At 45.0% G+C, this 22,264-nt stretch overlaps 1 protein-coding gene across 1 annotated transcript; it reads left to right on the top strand.

Annotated features, from left to right (window-relative positions):
- Positions 1-22,184, top strand: LOC143925687 (E3 SUMO-protein ligase ZBED1-like). The gene is made up of 5 exons (XM_077450149.1): positions 1-95; positions 9,984-10,188; positions 10,282-10,522; positions 20,285-21,214; positions 21,304-22,184. Exons 1-5 carry the CDS (start codon positions 1-3, stop codon positions 22,182-22,184), a joined length of 2,352 nt encoding a protein of 783 aa, XP_077306275.1.
- Positions 22,185-22,264: the final 80 nt, after the last annotated feature.

Below are 22,264 nucleotides of genomic sequence, written 5' to 3'. Positions count from 1 at the left end.
ATGGTCTCGGCTGATGTCTTTCTACTACCTAAAAGGGGTTTAGATCCTACTCGCTCTTCTGAGGCAAGGTTTTGGAGAGATAAACTCGAGAGGAGGTAAGGGGATATGTGTATCTCAGATAAAACTTTTCCCCACTCCTGAAAAAGAGGCCCTCTGGTCACCGACTGCCAGGCCAGGTACCGGCACTCGAACTCCACTCTACCACAGTTCATAAAGAGTCACTTCTACTTCCATGTAGTTTTTTCTTAACATTCAGGTAGGGGGAGTACCTTCATTCTGGGGGGGGGGGGTCTGGTCTGGTCAGGGAATCGTATGTAGACCTTCTATGAATGTTCACCCTCCATCATCCACCCATATATTTCCAGGACGGTCTATAGAGTTTCAGAGTTAATCACAATGCTTATTTTACTTGCTTCATGGCTGAAATACCTTTTGCACCTTACCGTCTAAAGGGCTATGGTAATTTGAATCTCAATAGTTTGGGGGATGACAGAGCCCTTTTCCCCTCTTAATGAACAGACATGCCAATCCAGGTCAGCCAATTTACATCTTATCACTTCAGATCGTCTGCAATCATTTCTATATCAGTCCTTTTTCAGTAGGATCCTTATGCAGCAATGTATGGCAGTTTACTCACTTCATATCAGGTTCCTGCTCCATCCCCCTACCCCGTCCGGTACCTTTACGCTCAAGCTCCGTCCCGCATTGCTTCCAGTTGCTGGGTCCTTGGCTGACACTCGACCTGTTGATGTTACCAGTTTGGGGTCCGACCAGCTGATCCCCGGGCCGTCTGCTGAGCTGTCAGGCTGTTTCTCCCCTTTGCCCTGGTCAGGCGCGGCTTCGGGTTACCATGTCTCGGCTCTCTCTATAGCGTCTATGGCGTCTGCCGTGCAGCTTGCGGGTCTTCCTCGTGTCCAAGCCTCGATCTCGGACCCGGCGTCGGCGCTCCACTCATACGTCGGCGTCTGTCATAGGCTGCGTCTTCCCGCGGGGATCCAGTGGGTCATTCGTTCGGAGGGAGGAGGCGGATGCGGAGATCGTCCTCACCGCGCGCCTACGTCATGGTACTCCACCCCCCAACAGCCCTACATTGATTTTTAAATGTTGTCCGACCTGAGGCGACCAGGGGCGACCTCAAGTCGGATCGCAGTCGCCCCTGTGTGAACCGAGCCTTACTCTGTCTAAAACAAAAAAAAGTTTTGCTTTTAGTTATACTTTAAATATCTATTAATTCTGTCAGAAATCCAAAGAGCTTGTAACTTCCTGTGCGCTTTGACTCTGTTGTACTAAAATATGAAATAGTGTTATAAGTCTTGCTCAGTTTAAAAAACATCCCCCTTGTTTTATGGGGTGGAGGAAAGTGGGAAGTGTTCTGCAGTGTAAAGCAGAAGATAAATTACGATGAGTGTATAGGAACTAGGTTATTAGTGGCATCATATGATGAAACTAAATAGCCTGAAAAAATAAAAATAAAACATATACAGCCACCACATCCAAGAACTATTAAGCTTCAATTTATTAAATTTTAGTTCTTGGATATACAGTATCTCACAATAGTGTGCACACCCCTCACATTTTTGTAAATATTTTATTTATCTTTTCATGTGACAACACTGAAGAAATTACACTTTGCTACAATGTAAAGTAGTGAGTGTACATCTTGTATAACAGTGTAAATTTCCTGTCTCCTCAAAATAACTCAACACACCAATGTCTAAACCGCTGGCAACAAAAGTGAGTACACCCCTAAGTGAAAATGCCCAAATTGGGCCCAATTAGCCATTTTTCCTCCCATGTGACTCGTTAGTGTTACAAAGTCTCAGGTGGGAATGGGGAGCAGGTGTATTAAATTTAGTGTTATCGCTCTCACTCTCTCATACTGGTCACTGGAAGTTCAACATGGCACCCCATGGCAAAGAACTATGTGAGGATCTGAAAAAAGAATTGTTGCTCTACATAAAGGTGGCCTAGGCTATAAGAAGATTGCAAAGACCCTGAAACTGAGCAGCACGGTGGCCAAGACCATACAGCGATTTAACAGGGCAGGTTCCACTCAGAACAGGCCTCGCCATGGTCAACCAAAGAAGTTGAGTGCACGTGCTCAGCATCATATCCAGAGGTTGTCTTTGGGAAATAGATGTATGAGTGCCGTGTGAGATACTGTAGATATACTTTTTGTACTTTGGCCACCTAATGAGTAGATTGGTTTCACCAGGGAAAAGGAGAAGGAAAGCAGAGGCTAAAATGGATAGTGTTGCATCAACAGTAATGTACCTTAGGCATCAGGCATCTCTTGAATAATGTCTTGCCCGGCAATCCCATTAACACCAACAATGGAGCACTATACCCCTTACTGACATCAATGACGGGGTACTATTACTTCCAGTGATGCAAAAAATGGTGCACAATTCTTCCCACTGACACCAACAATAGGGAACTATTCCTCCTAACGACACCAACAATGGGGCACTATTCCTCCTGGTAACACTGATGGCAGAGGCACTATTCCTACTAAAAACTCCAACAATGGGGCACTATTCCTCCCACTGATATCTGTGATAGGGAACTATTCACCCCACTGACACCAACAATGATGAATTATTCTTCTCACTGACAGCAACAATGGGGCACTTTTCTTCCCATTTCCACTAATATAATGATGGGTGCAATTGTTCCACTGGCACCAATGATGGAGCACTATTCTTCCAACTGACACCAACGATAGGGCGCTATTTCTTCCCTCTTGACACGAAGGATAGGACATTATTCCTCTCACTGACTTCAATGATGGGGGGCTATTCTTCCCAATGATACCAATAATAATAATTATTCATCCCTTTTACAACAACAGTGGAGTATTCTTCCTCCCACTGAAACCAACAAAGATGCACTATTTCTCCTTCCATTGACCACAGGCTCTAGGTCATTTTTTTTACTCCCATTAACCACCAACCCTGATGCATCTTTTACACAAACTAACCACTAATGCTAGGACATTTACTGGCCACAGTCTACCCCCACTAGTGTCTGAAGAACAGTGAGCTGGTCCTTTGAAAAACTTGAGAACCCCTGTTTTAAAAGGATGAATTGTAGGACCTAATTTCTTTCCTTGAGAATTGGACATGTATTTCTACACCTTTATTTTTATTTTTATTTTTAATTCTTCTTTATTTCAAAATGAAAAGGATGTGCATAACAATAAGCATATTCAATAATGATACAAAACGTGTGTCAAGTCAGAAAATCTGATTACATTACAACATTTAGTCAGCCGTTTAAATTAACCCAACCTACAACCTAATTAAGGCACAGTAAAAGAGAGTTCCATCATAGTAGTGCTGACAACATGTTGGGCCTCATAGGCTGTTCAATCATCGTTGTTACTGACCCAAGTCTGACAATGGCTTATGCCAAGTTATGCAATGCAAGAACATGGAAAAACATTTTTTGTTTTTCTACACCTTTATTGGTTAATGTCTTGGCTGGCTTCCACATAAAGTTGAGTTGCTCGGGTACATGTAACAAACATGACTGCATTTTTAGAAAATGTTGGTCAAACAAATAAACAAACTTGCTCTGAGTGCTAAGAAAATGATCCTCCTGTACCCTATTTATAACCCAAACAGATGAGTAAATAGATGTTTTCAACAGTGACAAATATATTTGTATGTCTTAGTAAGCCCCTATTTCACGTGGTAAGCATTTAATGACAGCCCAGTTTTTTGGGGGGGTTTTTAAGCCTGGTCCACACTCCACAGGCATGCATATTCATTATTTAATGTGTTTTTCTGAAGTTGAGCTAGCATTCATTAATACCAATGGGATTTTTGTCTATAATTAGGACAACAAACACAAGTGTAGTCAACCTACTAGATCAGGGATGAACAGCGGCGCTAGATATGGTGATAACATAAAATTATATAGCAACTGGAATATATAGGTATACATAAAATGTGTGTGAATAAGCACACATAATATTAAAACATTTGTTTAAAACATAATGTCCATAAATGATCCGAGATCTTGTATGATTAGCACCTGGAGGCAGCTCCCTTAGCCCTTGTACACACGATCGGAGAATCCGTCGGAATGTGTCCTATCGGACCGTTTAGTCGGATAATCCGACTGTGTGTGGTATGTATCGGACTGCTTCCGTAGGACCAAGTTTTCCAAGTTGCTGGAAATATTTTCCGACAAAATGCTCCAATCAAACATACTCCGATCATGTGTAGAGAATTCTGACCAGACAAAGTGCCACGCATGCTCAGATCAAATTCCTACATCAAAGCTATTGGCTACTAGCCTGAACATAGTCAAGTTGTAACGAAATAACGTCATCATGTTCTGAACGATCAGATTTTCCGACAACTTCGTCCGACCGTGTGTATGCAACAGTTTCGGACAAGATCCGTCCGACAAAATCTGACGGGCAGAATCCGATGGATTTGGTTGTCGGAATCTCCGACTTTGTGTACAAGGGCTTAGAGTGAAGCGATGAGCTCTGTGTATAAATGCGAACAGAGGGGAAGACAGACTGAGTGCAGTATAAATCATATATTTAATAAAAACAAGTAGTAACTCACAGGTTAAATTAGATGAGTTCAGTATGCAATAAAAATCGCCAGTCCTGGAGTCTCATAAATGTCTTCCCTTTGCAGCCTGGGGCACTGGTGTGATCTTACAGGGATCCAGAGAATGCTGGGAACCAGGAGGCAGGAAACAAGAGCAGCTGATTGTGACTTCACAGGAACAGGAAATGTGATTATTCACAGTGGCAAGGAATGGTAATGCATTTTGAAGCTACAGCTTCTTCATCAGACGGTCTGGCGCCCTTCTGTTCCCTAGATCTGATAGCCTGCTAGAGATCACTGTCATTAAAGTCAACTTAAAAATGAATGCTCCCATCTTTGACTGCTTGGGCTCATGAGTGGCACAACTAATACTAATGGTACGCATGGGGGCCATTGGGTCACAAGTTGGGCACTGGGGTGTTAAACCTGAACAGGGCCCAATAAGTGGTTGTAAAAGCATATGATGGCTTTGAAGGTGCCTAGGTGTCATTTTGGAGTGCAGTTTAAACAGCAAAAGTCTGGTAGTCCTTTTTGGATACAGTAGAGTGGCCAGTTAATGGCAGCTGTAATAAAAATACATCTTACACTATAGCAGGCCTAGATGTGCCTGTGTCAGTACAAACAGTAGATGAGCAGGAGTGCAGGATTCTTCTCTGACATCATACACTACCCTGTTTCCCCGAAAATAAGACCTAGCGTGATTGTCAGTGATGGCTGCAATATAAGCCCTACCCCCCCAAATAATCCCCACCCTGTTTCCCTGAAAATAAGCCCTACGCTGAAAATAAGACCTACAAGGACTTTAACTAGGACTTATTTGGGGGATAAGGCTTCTATTGCAGCCATCACCGACAATCACGCTAGGTCTTATTTTCGGGGAAACAGGGTAGTGATTGCTAACCCTGGTAGTTGTCAGTAAGTTGATGACAGCTGTTTGGGAAATAGGGGTTAATTGAATGACTTGTGTATGTTTGCAATCTTGTTCAAAATCCCTATACAGTATTTTTAAATTCTCTTGAAATATTTAGAAATTTGAAGTAATACCAAGTTGTCATTTTTGTGGTTTGCGTACAAGTCTTCTAGTTTGTTTGTCTGTCCATACCCACTCATTATGTTTGTATGTTGTTTTTCAAAATTTTCAAAAAAATTATAAATCGTCAGGGTTTTGGCTATATCCTGCATTTTAAGTAAACAGTTTTACTTATTTATTGAACTTGTCAAGCTGTAATAGGGGTCTTACAGGATAGATTTCAGAGGTGCCCATGACAACCCCCAATAAAGTTATCAGTGAAAAAATTCTAAAAACATTTTTTTTGATGAGGGGATATTTTGTCAGGACCATAATGAAGAGCCACTTTTTTTTGTGTGGGTTTTATTGTGATCTCTAGAGTATACCATAGTTCATTGAATCTGTTGATTTCCTCTGCTTGGCAAAATCGTATATTCATTTTAAAACAAACCTTTTAATGGCATAAGCATATAAGAATTTGGTACAATTATAATCTGCTGCATCAACTGTTTCAGATGCACTCCTTTTTCAAAAACACGTAACCTAAACAGACTGGACAGTTACGGATAGTTGAAATTTGACCTTTTTGTCAAGAAAGAAAGAGAGAATGAAATTGGGAGAACAAGTAACAAATATACACTATATTACCAAAAGAATTGGGATGCCTGCCTTTACACGCACATGAACTTTAATAGCTTCCCAGTCTTAGTTCGTAAATTGAATGAGCTGAAGTTAGTAGCGGATTGGCTACCATGCACAGCTGCACCAGATTTTGCACTCTCCAGCTTTAGTAAATCAACCCCCTTTTGTCATCTGTTCAGAGGTTAGGCCTTCTATGTAAGAAAAGTCCCTTCTTCTCAAACACGCATCACAACACTTACATACATACACTATATTGCCAAAAGTATTGTAAAACCTGCCTTTTCACCAGGGGTGGCCAACCAGTGGCCTGCGGAGCCCTTTGATGTGGCCCGCGACCTCCTGCTCTGGAATGGCAGGTTAGCAAGCCCAGATCGCAGGTTGCCGAACCGCCATACCACAGCATCGGTGTTGTGAATGAAGCTGATGGTAGAAGAAGAAAACGGCTGCAAAGCAGAGCCCATAAGCCGATTTTGCCACAGGCAGAGTCTATGGCAAAGTTCAGTTAACCCACAGAATAAACACAGGTGCACTATGCTGCACCTGCGGTGTGGTAATCATCAGTGTGAAAGCAGTTTAGGCCCTTTTCACATGATCGGCCTTACACAATCGGACCCTCAATTTACCTATACAGAGCGCCAGATGTAAACAGACTTTTGTCCGATTAATCTCGCCTGCCTCCAATCCGGTCCTAAAAATCTGATAAAAAAAATAGAAGGGATTTCGCCCCCCTTCCATCTGGGTGGATCGGATCGGAGAGCCTATAGAGTAGCCGTGACCTGTCATCCGCCTGCTCGGTTCATTGTGGCCCCGTGACTGGTTACCAAGTTGCTTAAGTGGCCCTCACTCTTAAAAAGGTTGGGCACTCCTGCTTTACACACACATGAACTAATGGCATCCCAGTTTTAGTCCGTAGGGTTCAATATTGCGTTGGCCCACCCTATAGCCCGCAGCTATAACAGCTTCAATTCTTCTGGGAAGACTGTTCACAAGGTTTAGGAGTGTGTCTATGGGAATGTTTGACCATTTTTCCATAAGCGCATTTGTAAGTTCAGGCACTTGATGTGGACTAGAAGGCCTGCCTCACAGTCTCTGTTCTAATTCATCCCAAAGGTGTTCTATCATTTTGAGGTCAGGACTCTATGTAGGCCAGTCAAGTTCTTCCACCCCAAACTTGCTCATCCATGTCTTTATGGACCTTGCTTTGTGCACTGGTGAGCAGTCATGTTTGAGGGGCCATCCTCAAACTGTTCCCACAATGTTGGGATCATAAAATTGTCCAAAATGCCTTAAGAGTTCCCTTCACTGGAACTAAGTGACCAAGCCCATCTCTGGAAAACAACCCCACACAATAATCCCCCCTCCACCAAATAATCTGGACCAGTGCACAAAGCAAAGTCCATAAAGACATGGATGAGAAAGTTTAGGGTGGAGGAACTTGACTGGCCTGCACAGTCCTGACCTCAACCCTTTAGAACACCTTTGGTGTTTCTAACAAGCAGGGTGGGTGTTGAAGAAAGTAATACAGCTACATGTCCTCCAATAAGGCATACTACACTAAAGAGATCTACAGTCAAGCCAGTATCTGTGTTTTTAGATTAAAAGTTTACCAACTGTTCTACTTTAGTGGGCAAGGGCTGAATGTTGGCATCCATGATTTGTCCCTGCAATGGAGAACAGCGTTTCTGTGTGATCTATGGCCATCTTAGGTGTGAACCCAGCCTATAGAAGAGAGCGCCCATGTTGCCCACCACAACTATTCTTTATTTCTTCATTTTATAACCAGCCCAGGACAAAAAAAGAAATGGGGCTCATTGAACTTCCTTGGGAATGGTTAGCAGTTTTGACAGCACAGAGAAGAAGATGGTTGCAAAATAAATCATATATACTAAAGTTATTATTCCCACTTGCGAGGTTCAGAGTGAAAAAAAAGCATGCACAGATGGATGCCATAAAATTCTTAATACTTATCCGAGTGTTAGGGCAGTCAACATCTCTCTGTTAGGTTAGTGTTTGTTCTATCTGCATACATATTTTAAAATGAATGTGCACATTAATTCTAAAATGTGCATACAAATCGAGGAAAATATAGGGGAATGAATGCTTGTACTTTGCCATAACTGGCAATATTCCATCCTGAAAAAATTTCAATATACTACTTCATTTTATAAAGTGCATCTGGTTGCTGAGAGCCATGCTGTGTGTAATCAAAACAACAGAGATTGACTTCTTTATTTCAGGCAAGCAAAAATGCTAAGTAATTGCCATAAATATTAATAATTGCAGAATGTTTATCAATGAAGATTATGCGGCAGATTGACTTTACAACTAGATTTGTACCAGTAATGTTTCTTGATGCAACTTCTATTTGTAGATTAAGTTTAGGTGTCTGATATCTAAGAAAGTATCTGCTGTATCAGTGGTTTCAGATGCACTCCTTTTTCAAAAACATGTAACCTAAACAGACTGGACAGAGTTATGGATAGTTGAATTTTGACTTTTTGTCAATTAAGAAAGAGGAAAGAAGGAACTGGGAGGACAAGTAACATATATGTATGTAAGTGTTGTGATGCGTGTTTGGGAAGAAGGGACTAGTAGGCCTAACCTCTGAACAGGTGACACTATGTGGCAGATTGGGGACGGGGTGATTCTTTTTGAGCTGTAGCTTGGGTGGAGATTAAGGCTGGGTTCACACTATTGTGAATTGGATGAGTGCCGAGAATGTACTGAGCTGCTGAACAGTTTGAAAGAGATAAAAAGTAATCTGGAATGGAAAGGGTGTCAGGCAGTCAGTGATTGGACCCCTAGAGTGGAATGCCCAGATCTGAGACCACACTTGTAAAGAAGAACTCCGCACAGGGATGATGGGAAGCATAATGTGCACAGACCCGGGAACTCAGCACATGGATGGTGGGAACCCCTCATGATGGGCACAGCAACCAGCATGTGTACAGACCCGGGAACTCAGCACAGGGATGATGAGAACCCCTCATAATGAGCAAAGCAGGTGTACAGACCCAGGAACTCAGCACCGGGATGATGGGAGCCCCTCATAATGGGCACAGCAGGTGTACAGACCCAGGAACTCAGCACAGGGATGGTGGGAACCCCTCATGATGGACACAACAGCTAGCAGGTGTACAGATGTCGGAACGCAGCACAGGGATGGTGGGAAACTCTCATAATGGGCACAGCAGCCAGGAGGTGTACAGACCCAGGAACTCAGCACGGGGATGGTGGGAACGTAGTAGTCCGTTATTTCATATGGAGTGCACGGTGTCAGGTATCCTTAAGGGGTAAAATCCTCCCCGTCTAAGTGGTGATGCAGAACATTCTGGGTGAGGTTGGGAAGATTCGGGGTCTTGAGAAAGACAGGTGGCAGCAGGAGGCCTGGATAAAGGCATGGAGGAATATCAGGACTCTGTAGCTGTTGCCTGTTGATCTCCTGACAGTGAGGTGTGAGGTTGCTGGTTCCTTAGCTTCTGTGCTTTCAGAGACCAAGTTGCTTCTGTGCCCAGGAGGGATGCTGGATCCTGGGGATGACCCTGGCGGGTGTCCCCTGGATAGGCCTCAGCCTACGGAAGACACTGGGCCTTGCCCAAGGAGAGATGAGTCCCTGTCTGCCTTTAGATGGAGGATTGTTGGAAACGCTGAAGTGGATTGAGAAAGGAGAGGAGAAATTGCTAGCTTTGAAAGCTGAATTTAAGAAGAAAAAAAAAGCTGGTTTGTGCCAAAGTGTTCAACAAGAATATACCGGCTCTTAGGCCTGAGTTGAAAGACTTGGAACAAGCTGTGTGGAAGCAGAAAGAACTGGTGAGTGCTCTGAAGGAAAATAATGGAGCATTTAAAGAGAAATATAGTAATGAAGAACACTTCAGCCAAATGAGACGAGAAGCTGCTTCCTGCATGGAAAGTGATCCAATCAGTGAGGAGATACAGGAACCGACAGAGTCAGCAGAGAGTGAAAAAGTGAGCCCGGAGGTTGAGCCCAGCTCTTCAACACCTCAGGTATCTGCTGAGCCCTCAATGGTGGAGACCTTTGTCCCCCTCCCTCTACAACAGCAATATGGAACATCTGAGCAGGAGGTTGAGGGAGGTACTGGCATGCTGGAGTTTATCACTGAGCTGGAATCCCCTTTGGATGCGGCTTCCCTGGATGGTGATGAGAATATGGATTCTGTTCCTAGCCCTGTGGAAGAGAGACCTGTGGAGAGAGCAACATCCACCATGAAGTCTGCAACACCTGGGGGGAAGTCTGATGCTACCACCAGCCATAACATTGCAGTAACAGCACAGCAAGCAGGTACAGTGTGTGTGCAAGATGGTGGTGTGAACTTTAATGACAATGGGCTTTCTGAGGGGTGTAGTGCTATGGGCAGTCAGCCCAGACCCATTGACAATGTCCAACATACAATACTGTCTCATTTATCTGCTGAAAAAAAGCTTCAGATTAAAAAAAAATGGTGAGAGTGTTTGGGAATAACTGTCAGCTTCATTCTGCACAGAGGAGCACCATAGACAATGCAGTGACTTTGCCTGGACCAGACACAGCGGCTGTTCCTTAGAATGGTGGAGGAGATGCTGGGTGCAGTAGTGCTACAAATCTCCAGGAGTCTGCAGTGGACAGGACTGTGCTTGAACCCAGGAAAGAAGCTGCGTGTTCAGATTAGAGGGAGAGGGTGGGTCCCGCCTCTGTTAATCCAAGGACTGCTATCCCACCTGAATCAGACACTCTGTCAGCAGGTTTGATTGTGTCTAAGGACAAGACTGCAATTACTGGTTCTGTGGAAAAAAAAAGGTATGCTGGTGTTGCTGCTACAGGATCTGAGAAGGGGGAGCAAGCAAGGAAGGAATATGACATTTTTTTATCTTCCTCAATGTTTAAATGTTGTGCAGCTTAAATGGGAGGGTGGAGGACTTCCTCCGCATAGGGGGGCAGTGGTAGATAAAATTCTGCAGATAGGCTTTAGGCCCACAGATTTCTTTTGCCCTGATTGGTCCAGCCGGTTACTATGAGTATGATTTATCCTTTATCCGTCCAGAGTCTTTGGACATATTTTGGGAGAAATACCAGCACGAGTATAGGGGTCTGGCGAACTGGAGAGGGCTCATCCCCAAGCTTGTATCACGCCAGCCCCTCATTAAAATGGTGACAATTCTTGTCCGCAATGAGTCCATACCACAAGGGGATTTATCTGTATGGTTGAGGAGGTATGGAGATGGCCTGAGCCCCTTAAAGAAGATTTTGGATGATCAGGGAATATGGACAGAAGAGTGGTCTGTGCAGTTAAAATTAAAAGTCATTGACAAGGTCATCCAGCATCCGCCATCCTCAGCTTTCCTGGGGAGAGACAGTCTTACCATCCTCTACCCGGGTTGACCAAAGCTATGCAACAAGTGTGGAGATAAAGGGCATCTTGCATCCTCCTGTCCGGTGATAAAGTGCTCTCTGTGTCAGGGTGTAGGATATTTGGCAAAGGATTGAAACATTATAAGGTGCAATCTCTGCAATGTGGTGGGACATCCTTACAGTCAGTGTTCTGAGGTAATGCACAACAAGCCTGAGCTCATGAGAGAGTTCTACCGCCTGGACATGGGGTATGCTCAGAGCTCAGAAGCTGGGGTGCCTGTAAGTCCATCTGAGTCTGTGCCAATACCCAATATGTCTGTGTCTTCCCAGTCTGTGGTGGCCCAGTTTGTGTGTGTGCCTAGTGTGCTTGCGTCTTCCCAGTCTGTGTGTTTGCCTAGTGTGTCAGTGTCTTCCCAGTCTGTATGTAAGGTATCAGTTGCCGAGAATGTGTCCAATCCTTTTGTGTCTATGTCTTCCAAAATTGCAGAGGCAGCAAGAGGTGCTGGGGCAGGTGTATCAAGTGCGGTGCCAGCCCCCCGATGCTGCAGGGTTTCTACTGAGGATTGTGGGGTGCAGAGGAGCAGGGGAAAATGGTTAAGAGGCTGACCTGGTGGTTGATAAGGTGGTGGTGGTGCTCATAGGTGGTTTCCTGCTGCGGGGAGGAGCTGATAGCGCCACAGGGGGACCCCAGAAGACGTGGATCGGGGGGCCACTCTGTGCAAAACAAACTGCACAGTGGAGGTAAGTTTGGAGACCATTTTAGAGTAACACTCCAATGCACAAATACTATAGGTGCCTATGAACCCTCTCTGCAGTGCACCATGATGCACATGCTGTGCATGGTGGTATGCCAAGTTAAATACATTTAGGAACGTTTTCTCAACCATTGACATCTGCTCATTTATGTAGCACCCCTTGCTAGATAGCTGCTAGGCTTAGGCAAATTTAGTTTTGGCTCACTGTAATCAGCATTGCTATGTTTGATTATAACATCCTGTTCAGTGTTTCAGCGGCTGCAAGATTGACTGCTTCCCCCCTGACTGTCCTGAAATGTTCTGAAAGTTGGTGGTTAGGAAGGGTCTAATCAGCAGCTGAATATTTATGCAACTCTGGCCAATCCCTGGGGAAAGGTGCAGTGGTGTATTTTGTTTTTTTGCTACCCTAGGCGCCCCCCCCCCCCATTTAAATTTCAACCACCCCTTTCTGTCCGCTGACTCCCACCACCATCCAGTTCTGCCAAAAACAAGGGCTCTTACTATGTTTTTTGTTTGTTTGAATTTTTTTTACAACTTTAGTTTTTGTTTTACAGGTACTATTTTTTTTAAATTATTATTATTTTTACTTACATGGGGGGGGGGGGGGGGTGTTTATGGGGGGACATCAGGGGTCTAAATGTATTTTTTTGAGACAGAGAAAGGGACTGAAGACAAGACTTTGGGTGAATGAGATAGGACTATTCGTTCATAAAATTAAATGTAGTAAACAGTGTTTTCTATATTTCATTCACAAACAGACACAGTTTACAATCTGTCAGTGATTAATGAATACAGAAGCGATCAGTACTGTGATCACTGTCTGTATTCTTCTAGATGAAATCCATCCAGATCTCCCACACTAGCAGCGGCTAAAGCCAGGGAGAGTGGGGGGTGGAAGAGCCAACCAGCAGCTGCATGGAGCAGCCCCTCCAACCACATTTCCTGCACTAGCAGTCGGTGAGAGGGAGAGGTGGGAGAGCCAGCCAGCAGTTGCATGGAAGGGACACCGGGCAATCAGGGAGATGGGAAGCGTTAAAAGGAGGGTTGGAGAAGCAGAGAGGGGATATATTTGGACAAACCGATCCCTCTATCAATGTCCTACAGCTCCCAAAGTCGACAGGAGGGCAGAGAAGGGAAGCCAACAGCTGCAGGGCATTGGGTTTGTGGGGGTCATTGAGTGAACATACAGCCAGGGCTATTATGGAATGGTTTAGATCAAAGCAAATTCATGTGTTAGAATGGCCCAGTCCAGACCTAAATCCAATTGAGAATCTGTGGCAAGACTTTAAAATTGCTGCTCACAGATGATCTCTATCCAGTCTGACAGAGCTTGAGCTATTTTGCAAAGAAGAACGAGCAAAAATGTCACTCTTTAGATGTGCAAAGCTGGTAGAGACATCCCCAAAAAGAATTTCAGCTGTAATTGCAGTGAAAGGTGGTCTACAAAGTATTGACTCGGGGGGGGGGGGGGGGGGCTGAATATAAATGCAAGCCACACTTTTCAGATATTTATTTGTAAAAAAATTTGAAATCCATTTATCATTTTTCTTCCACTTCACAATTATGTGCCACTTTATGCTGGTTTTTTACATACAATCTCAAAAATAAATTTACGTTTTTGGTTATAACATGACAAAATGTGAAATATTTCAAGAGGTATGAATACTTTTTCTAGGCACTAACAGTGTAAATTTGCTGTCCCCTCAAAATAACTCAACACACAGCCATTAATGTCTAAGCCGCTGTAGCAGTGTCATTTCTTCATTGCTGTCACATTAAAAGATATAAGAAAATATTTTAAAAAATGTGAGGGGTGTAAGAAGGTCCAGCAAGCACCCGGACCATCTCCTACAGTTGCAGATCGCTGGTGCTATGTAGGACCCACACAGTTGTGCTGACAAATCTGATGACATTCTGGACTTCCAGCATGCCACGTCAAAGATACTGTGCAGTGTTCTGGAAAACGACTTGCAGGAATGTTTCCGGCAGTGGCACAGTTGTCTAGAAGTGCGTCCCTTCACAAGGCGACTACTTTGAAGTTGTAAACAGCTGCTAGTGTATAGGTAAGTAAACATTTTTTTTACAGTCCATTTCGGGGAAAGAAATTGTCACACCTCATATGTATACTAAATATCACAAACATTGAGTTATTAACCACTTGCTTACTGGGCACTTAAACACCATTCTGCCCAGACCAATTTTCAGCTTTCGGTGCTCTCACAATTTGAATGACAATTACTCAGTCATGCAACACTGTACCCAAATGAATTTTTTGTCCTTTTTTTCCCACAAATAGAGCTTTCTTTTGGTGGTATTTGATCACCTCTGGGGTTTTTATTTTTTGCGCTATAAATGAAAAAAGACCGAAAATTTTGAAAAAAAACGCATATTTCTTTGTTTCTGTGACAGAATTATGCAAATTATTAATTTTTCTTCATAAATTTTGGTCACAATTTATACTGCTACATATCTTTGGTAAAAATAACCCAAATTAGTGGATATTATTTGGTCTTTGTGAAAGTTAGAGAGTCTACAAGGTGTGGTGCGAATCGCACAAAACTGATCACATCTGATGTACTGGAGGCCGATCTCGCTTCTTGTGACCCGAACAAGTCAGGAAAGTACAAATACCCCCCAAATGACCCCTTTTTGGAAAGTAGACATTCCAAGGTATTTAGTAAGAGGCATGGTGAGCTTTTTGATGTTGTCATTTTTTTCCCACAATTCTTTGCAAAATTAAGATTTTTCATTTTTTTTATTTTTCTCCACAAAATTGTCATTGTAATAGGTTATTTCTCTCACATGGCATGTGTATACCACAAATGACACCCCAAAATAAATTCTGCTACTCCTCCTGAGTATTACAATACCACATGTGTGGGACTTTTTCACAGCCTGGCCACATAGAGAGGCCCAACATGCAGGGAGCGCCATCATGTGTTCTAGGAACATAAGTTACACATCTAACTTGTTGACTATTTATTACACTTTTGAAGCACCAGGACAATGACACGTGACACTGATGACAGATGGCACTGATACGTGGCAATGAGGACACTTATACGTGGCACTGATGACAGGTGGCACTGAAGACAGATGGCACTAATATGTGGCACTGATGACGCGTGGCACTTATACGTGGCACTGATGACATGTGGCACTAATACATGGCACTGAAGACACGTGGCACTGAAACGTGGCACCGATGACAGATGGCACTAATACATGGCACCGATGACGCGTGACACTGATGACAGATGGCACTGATAAGTGGCATTGATGACACGTGACACTGACAACAGATGGCACGTGACACTGACAGGTGGCACTGATGACAAATGGCACTGATACGTGGCACTGATGACAGATGGCACTATGTGGCACTGATGGCACTGGGGGCAGGTGGCACTGGGGGCAGGTGGCACTGGGGCAGGTAGCACTGGGGGCAGGTAGCACTGGGGTGGATGGCACTGGGGGCAGGTAGCACTGGGGTGGATGGCACTGGGGGCAGGTAGCACTGGGGTGGATGGCACTGGGGGCAGGTAGCACTGGGGTGGATGGCACTGGGGGCAGGTAGCACTGGGGTGGATGGCACTGGGGGCAGGTAGCACTGGGGTGGATGGCACTGGGGGCAGGTGGCACTGGGGTGGATGGCACTGGGGGCAGGTGGCACTGGGGCGGATGGCACTGGGGCGGATGGCACTGGGGCAGATGGCATTGGGGCAGATGGCATTGGGGCGGATGGCATTGCGGCAGATGGCACTGCTGGGGGAGGATGGAACTTTATTTTTTTTTTTTACTTTATTTTTTTTTTTCTATCCCACAGGCAGAACGGCTGCCGCTGCAGCCGTTCATCTCTCCCCTCTCGCACTGTCTGTGCGAGGAGGGAGAGCGGCGCCGAGAGATGATCTCATATGTTTACATATGAGATCATCTCCCATTGGACACGCCGATCACGCTGTAAACGGCCGCTGTGATTGGCCGTTTACAGCGATCTGTGTTTGCCTGTCCCCGGGGGACACGGCGAACACAGAACTTCCGCGATGCGCGCCCGCGGGGGCGCGCATTGCGGAAGTAAACATCGGGCCGTCCAGGGACGACCGCCCGAACGAAGGCGCCTGCTCTACGGCCGTCATTCGGCTATAGGGCGGGCGCGAGGAGGTTAAATTGGTGAGCATGGTGGTGACCCTGTCTCTGCATTGCCACTAGCTAGTAGAGCTGCACGATTAATCGTAATAAGATCGCAATCTCGATTCACCCCCCCTCGCGATCTCCAGGCTGGATGACCCGCGATTTTGATATTCCCGCCATTTTGATATTCCCGCCAGTTCTACGTAAGCGGCGCCGTGTAACTCTGTTTTCAGCAACCAGAACTGATGTCAGTCATTGGAGAGCGAGATGCGGAGCAGTTCACACACACACACACACCGCTGGAGTGGAACTGGAAGTCGTGATGCCTGGACGTGGGCGGTACCCTCACTGTGGCTGGGAAATGAACACAGCACAGCAGTGTGTGCAGGCCGCGGATCTGATTTCCAATTCCAACACGTGAGTGAGATTCCTCCTTCCACCACATGTATATTGTATATTCATGTATTGTGTGAGCCTGTGTGTGAGTGATTGAGCCAAGCGAGCAGTGGACCACTGCCCCTTATTATCATTATTATTACCACAGCAGCAAGCACAGTCACGCTCACTGTCACAGTGACATTCTGAGTCAGCTACGATACCCAATGCCCATATTATGAATATTACCACAGCACACACACAGTAACAGTGACATTCTGAGTCAGCTACGCTACCCCATATTATGAATATTACCACAGTGACAGTCTGACTGAGTCAGCTACCCCCATATTATGAATATTACCACAGTGACAGTCTGACTGAGTCACCTACCCCCATATTATGAATATTACCACAGTGACAGTCTGGCTGAGTCACCTACCCCCATATTATGAATATTACCACAGTGACAGTCTGACTCTGACTGAGTCAGCTTAGCTACCCCCATATTACCCCCTTAGCTACCCCCCGATATCCCCCTATTTATGAATATTACCATAGTCAGCTAGTGCGACACAGAGAGTCTCAGTCTGGGCCTCTGGGGGGGTAGCTGACTGACTGTGCTAATATTTATAATATGGGTACGGTAGCTGACTAAGACTGTCACTGTGACTGACTGTGGTAATATTCATAATATGAGTACTACTAGTACTAGGCTAGCTAACTCAGACTGTGGTAATATTCATAATATATTAAGGGACAGTGGTTGTTGCAAGTATTTTAAGTCCACTCCTCACATGACCCTCTTTAATAGCCTAGCCTGTCCGACTGTCATCTGCAAGCGGTTAGGGGCCCAGCCATGACAGCACCAGGTTGTGTGACTTAAAAAAAACAAAAAAAAAAAACACTGTTTGTTGCCTTTTAACCACTAGAGATCCGCGCTATAGCCAAATGACGGCTACAGCGCAGACCTCCTTTGCTGGGACAACGTCTATTGACGTCGTCCCGTGCACAAGCGGCCTGCGCGCCCCCTGAGGGGCGCGCACGGCGCGCTCTGTGGTCGGCGAGTCTATGAGACTCGCCTGATCACGGATCTGAGCAAGGGGTCGATCTCGACCCCTTACCACGTGATCAGCTGTCACCCAATGACAGCTGATCATGTGATACAACGGAGCCGGTAATCGGCTATTATTCCTCCTCGCGCCGACAGCGCGAGGAGAAAAAAAAAGAGCCGATCACCGGCGGCCGTGATCAGGACATCAGTCCAGATCACGGCCAGCCCTGCCAGTGCCCACCTGCCCCCTGCCAGTGCCACCTCATTAATAAATAAGTGCCCCCCGTCAGTGCCACCCAGCAGTGCCCCTAGTGCCACCCAGCAGTGCCCACAGTGCCACCCATCAGTGCCCACAGTGCCACCCATCACTACCCACAGTGCCACCCATCAGTGCCCACAATCTGCCTCAACGGTGCTGCAGCCCAGTGCCACATATCCATGCCCATCAGTGTCCATCAGTGCCGCCCATCAGTGCCCAGTAGTGCCACCTATCAGAGCCACCTATCAGTGCCACCTATCAGTGCCCATCAGTCCCATCTATCAGTGGTACCTATCAGTGCCCCTTAGTGCCACCCATCCGTGCCACCCATCCGTGCCACCCATCCGTGCCATCTTATCTGTGCCCATCTTTGCCCATCAGTGCCGCCTTATCTGTGCCCATCAGTACTGCCTTATCTGTGCCACCTTATCTGTGCCTATTAGTGCCGCCTTAACTATGCCTATCAGTGCCCACCAGTGCAGCCTATCAGTGCCCACCAGTGCAGCCTATCAGTGCCGCCTCATCAGCACACTTCAATGAAGGAGAAAAATTACCTGTTTGCAAAATTTTATAACAAACTATTAAACATGATTTTATTTTTATTTTTTTGCATCTTTTTTTGTTTGTTTAGAAAAAAATAAAACTCCCAGCTGTAATTAACCACTTTCAGACCGGACCAATTTGCTGGTCAAAGACCAGACCACTTTTTGCGATTCGGCACTGCGTCGCTTTAACTGACAATTGCGCGGTCGTGCGACGTGGCTCCCAAACAAAATTAACGTCCTTTTTTTCCCACAAATAGAGCTTTCTTTTGGTGGTATTTGATCACCCCTGCGGTTTTTATTTTTTGCGCTATAAACAAAAATAGAGCGATAATTTTGAAAAAAACGCATTATTTTCTACTTTTTGTAATAATAAATATCCCCCAAAAATATATAAAAAAACATTTTTTTCCCTCAGTTTAGGCCGATACGTATTCTTCTACATATTTTTGGTAAAAAAAATCGCAATAAGCGATTATTGATTGGTTTGCGCAAAAGTTATAGCGTTTACAAAATAGGGATAGTTTTATAGCATTTTTATTAATAATTTTTTATTATTTTTTTTTTTACTAGTAATGGCGGCGATCTGCGATTTTTATTGTGACTGCGACATTGTGGGGGACCCATCGGACATTTTTGACACATTTTTGGGACCATTGTCATTTATACAGTAATCACTGCTATATAAATGCAGTGATTCCTGTGTAAATGACACTGGCAGTGAAAGGGTTAACCAGTGGGTGGCAGTGTAGGGGTTAAGTGTTCCTAGGGGTGTGTTACTAACTGTGGGGGGGTTGGGCTTTCATTTAGTGTACACTGATCTCTGCTCCAATCACATGGAGCAGAGATCAGCGTCACTAGTTGCTAGGCAGAATGGAAAAATGTTGTTTATACAGCATTTCCTCCATTCGGCCGCTCCGTGAGACGATCGCGGGGATGCCCGCGGCGATCGAGTCTGCGGGTCCCGCGACCAGACTCACGGGGGTCCCGACCAGCGCGGGAGCGCGCCGCCGGCGGCGCGCTCCCGATGGCACAGCGGCAACAAATATTGGACGTACATGTACGCCAATATGCCTGCCCGTGCCATTCTGTCGACGTACATCGTCGTGCGCTGGTCGGGAAGTGGTTAAATACCACCAAAAGAAAGCTCTATTTGTGGGAAAAAAATTATAAAAATGTCATTTGGGTTCAGTGTTGTATGCCCGCGCAATTGTCATTCAAAGTGCATCAGCGCTGAAAGCTGAAAATTGGTCTGGGCAGGAGGGGGGTTTAAGTGCCCAGTAAGCAAGTGGTTAAATGTCAGTGCAATAGTGCATGCATGTGCAATGTGCATAAAGCTAGCTGAAACTTAAAACAGTGTTTTCAAACTAAGACAAATGACAGTGTGTGCTCTCAATTAGTTTTCTCTAGGTACATACAACAAGAACATGGTCAACAGATCTGTCTGCTTCCGTCCACCACATCACACCCAGTTGAATATAACGGAAAGAGAGAGAGAGCTGCAACAGCACCTTAGCAATTTGGAGAATATACACAGGACTCTTTAGCCCAGATGGGGTCTTCTGTATCAGCACAATCACTGGGGGTGCCTGCCTGCAGAAAGTGCAGAGGCTGCCGCAGGCACAGACTCAGAGGTAGAGCAATGCGCAAGTGAGTCTGATAAAATTAAAAACCCAGATCTTTTTGTTCCAAAAAGAGGGGCTTATTCCCAAGTGTGGGCTTATTTCGGATTCAAACCAGATGATGACACTCAGCAAACCATCTACTGCAAGCAATGTTTAGCCGTTGTTTGTGCACCAAAGGGTAACACCACCAATCTGTTTAATCACCTGAAACCTAATCACATACAAGAATATGAGACGGTAGGGAAAAAGAATACTGCTCAATCACAAAGTACCTGCAAGCATACGAAACAAACGTCAATTAAAGGAACATTTTTTAATGCAACACCGTACCCGACAAACTCTCTCAGGTGCAAAGAAATAACAGAAGCAATCACATTTCACCTGGCTAAAGACATGGCTCCCATGACCACTGTTGAAAAAGAGGGGTTTAAAAAACTAATTCAAACCCTTAATAAGCGCTTTCAATTGCCCTCTCGTACTTATTTTTCACATGTTGCAATCCCTGGTCTGTACGTCAAATGTCGTGAAAGAGTTGCAACGGAATTGCAAGATATAGTTAATTTTGCAGCAACTTCAGATTTATGGTCCAGCAGAGCAATGGAACCATACATGAGTTTAACAATCCATTTCATTAATGATGATTTTGAGATGACAAGTCGGTGCCTACAAACTGGGTTTTTCCCTGAGGACCACACTGGCGAAGCTTTGGCGCAGGGATTAAAGAATGCTCTCATCAACTGGAAATTGGAGGAGAAGAATCTTGTGTGCATCACTACAGACAACGGAAGCAACATTGTAAAGGCCATATCCATAAATCACTGGACACGATTGCAGTGTTTTGGCCATAGGCTTCATCTCGCAATAGAGAATGCAATGAAGGACCCACGAATTGAGCGTGCTATGGGTTTGTGCAAAAAGCTTGTCGGGTGTTTTAGCTGTAGTTGGAGGAGGAAGAGGGAGCTTTCTGAGGCACAAAACAACTCTGTTTACCAGACCACAAGCTCAAGACAGAGTCCCCAACAAGGTGGGGATCTAGGCAGGCTATGGTGAGGAGGATACTTGAGCAGCAAGCTGCCATCACCCATGTCCTCTCTTCTGACCGCAAGGCTAGGCACCTCTTGCCAACATGGCAAGACCTAGAGATCCTGGAGGCTGTGGACAAGACTCTCACCCCACTGGCAGACTTCACAGATGCTCTTTCAGGAGAGCAATATGTCAGTGTCTCTTCTGTGAAACCTGCTCTACACCTATTTCAGTCTTCTGTTTTGGCTGTTAAGGAAGATGACTCTGATCTTATTTGCACAATGAAATCAAAGATAATGGGGTATCTGGAGGAAAAATATCAGGACCAAAAAACACAAGACCTTCTCGACATAGCCACAACCCTTGATCCCAGGTTTAAGATGACTTACGTTAATGAAAATAACAAAACTGCTGTCCAGAACAGGCTAAAAGAGGAGATGTCAAAACTAACAACAGTTAAGGAAAGCCCCCCTACAACTCCTAGTGGACAATGTCATGCAAAAAAGGCTCGAAAGAGCTTGGGTAGCTTTTTCAAATCGGCAAGTGAAGGGGCACCAGATCCAGCCTTAGGCTCACACCAACAACAATCCGAAAGCTTGTCCTTGGAACTACACTCTTATCTGTTCTTAGGCAACACTGACAGTGAAGATGATCCGTTAGTCTGGTGGAAGACTCACAAGGAACAGTATCCGAGATTGTCTGCACTGGCCAGAAAATACCTTTGCATTCCTGCAACCAGTTCCCCTTCTGAAAGGGTTTTTAGCACAGGGGGCAACATTGTCACTTGTCGCTGTTCTGCACTGAAGCCACAAAATGTGGATAGGCTTGTGTTTCTAGCTAAAAATCTTTAAATCTGTTATCTTTATCTGACATTACAATTACATTCAAAAACATTCAGGTAGTATCATGATGATACTACCTACCTGAATGT

The sequence above is a fragment of the Lithobates pipiens genome, unplaced genomic scaffold (genome assembly GCF_037356315.1).
Source record: "Lithobates pipiens isolate NorthernLeopardFrog02 unplaced genomic scaffold, aLitPip1_a1.2 Scaffold_22, whole genome shotgun sequence".
Classification (NCBI taxonomy): Eukaryota; Metazoa; Chordata; class Amphibia; order Anura; family Ranidae; genus Lithobates; species Lithobates pipiens.
The sequence above is the reverse complement of the archived record's forward strand: the minus strand, read 5'-3'. Positions and strand labels throughout refer to the sequence as shown.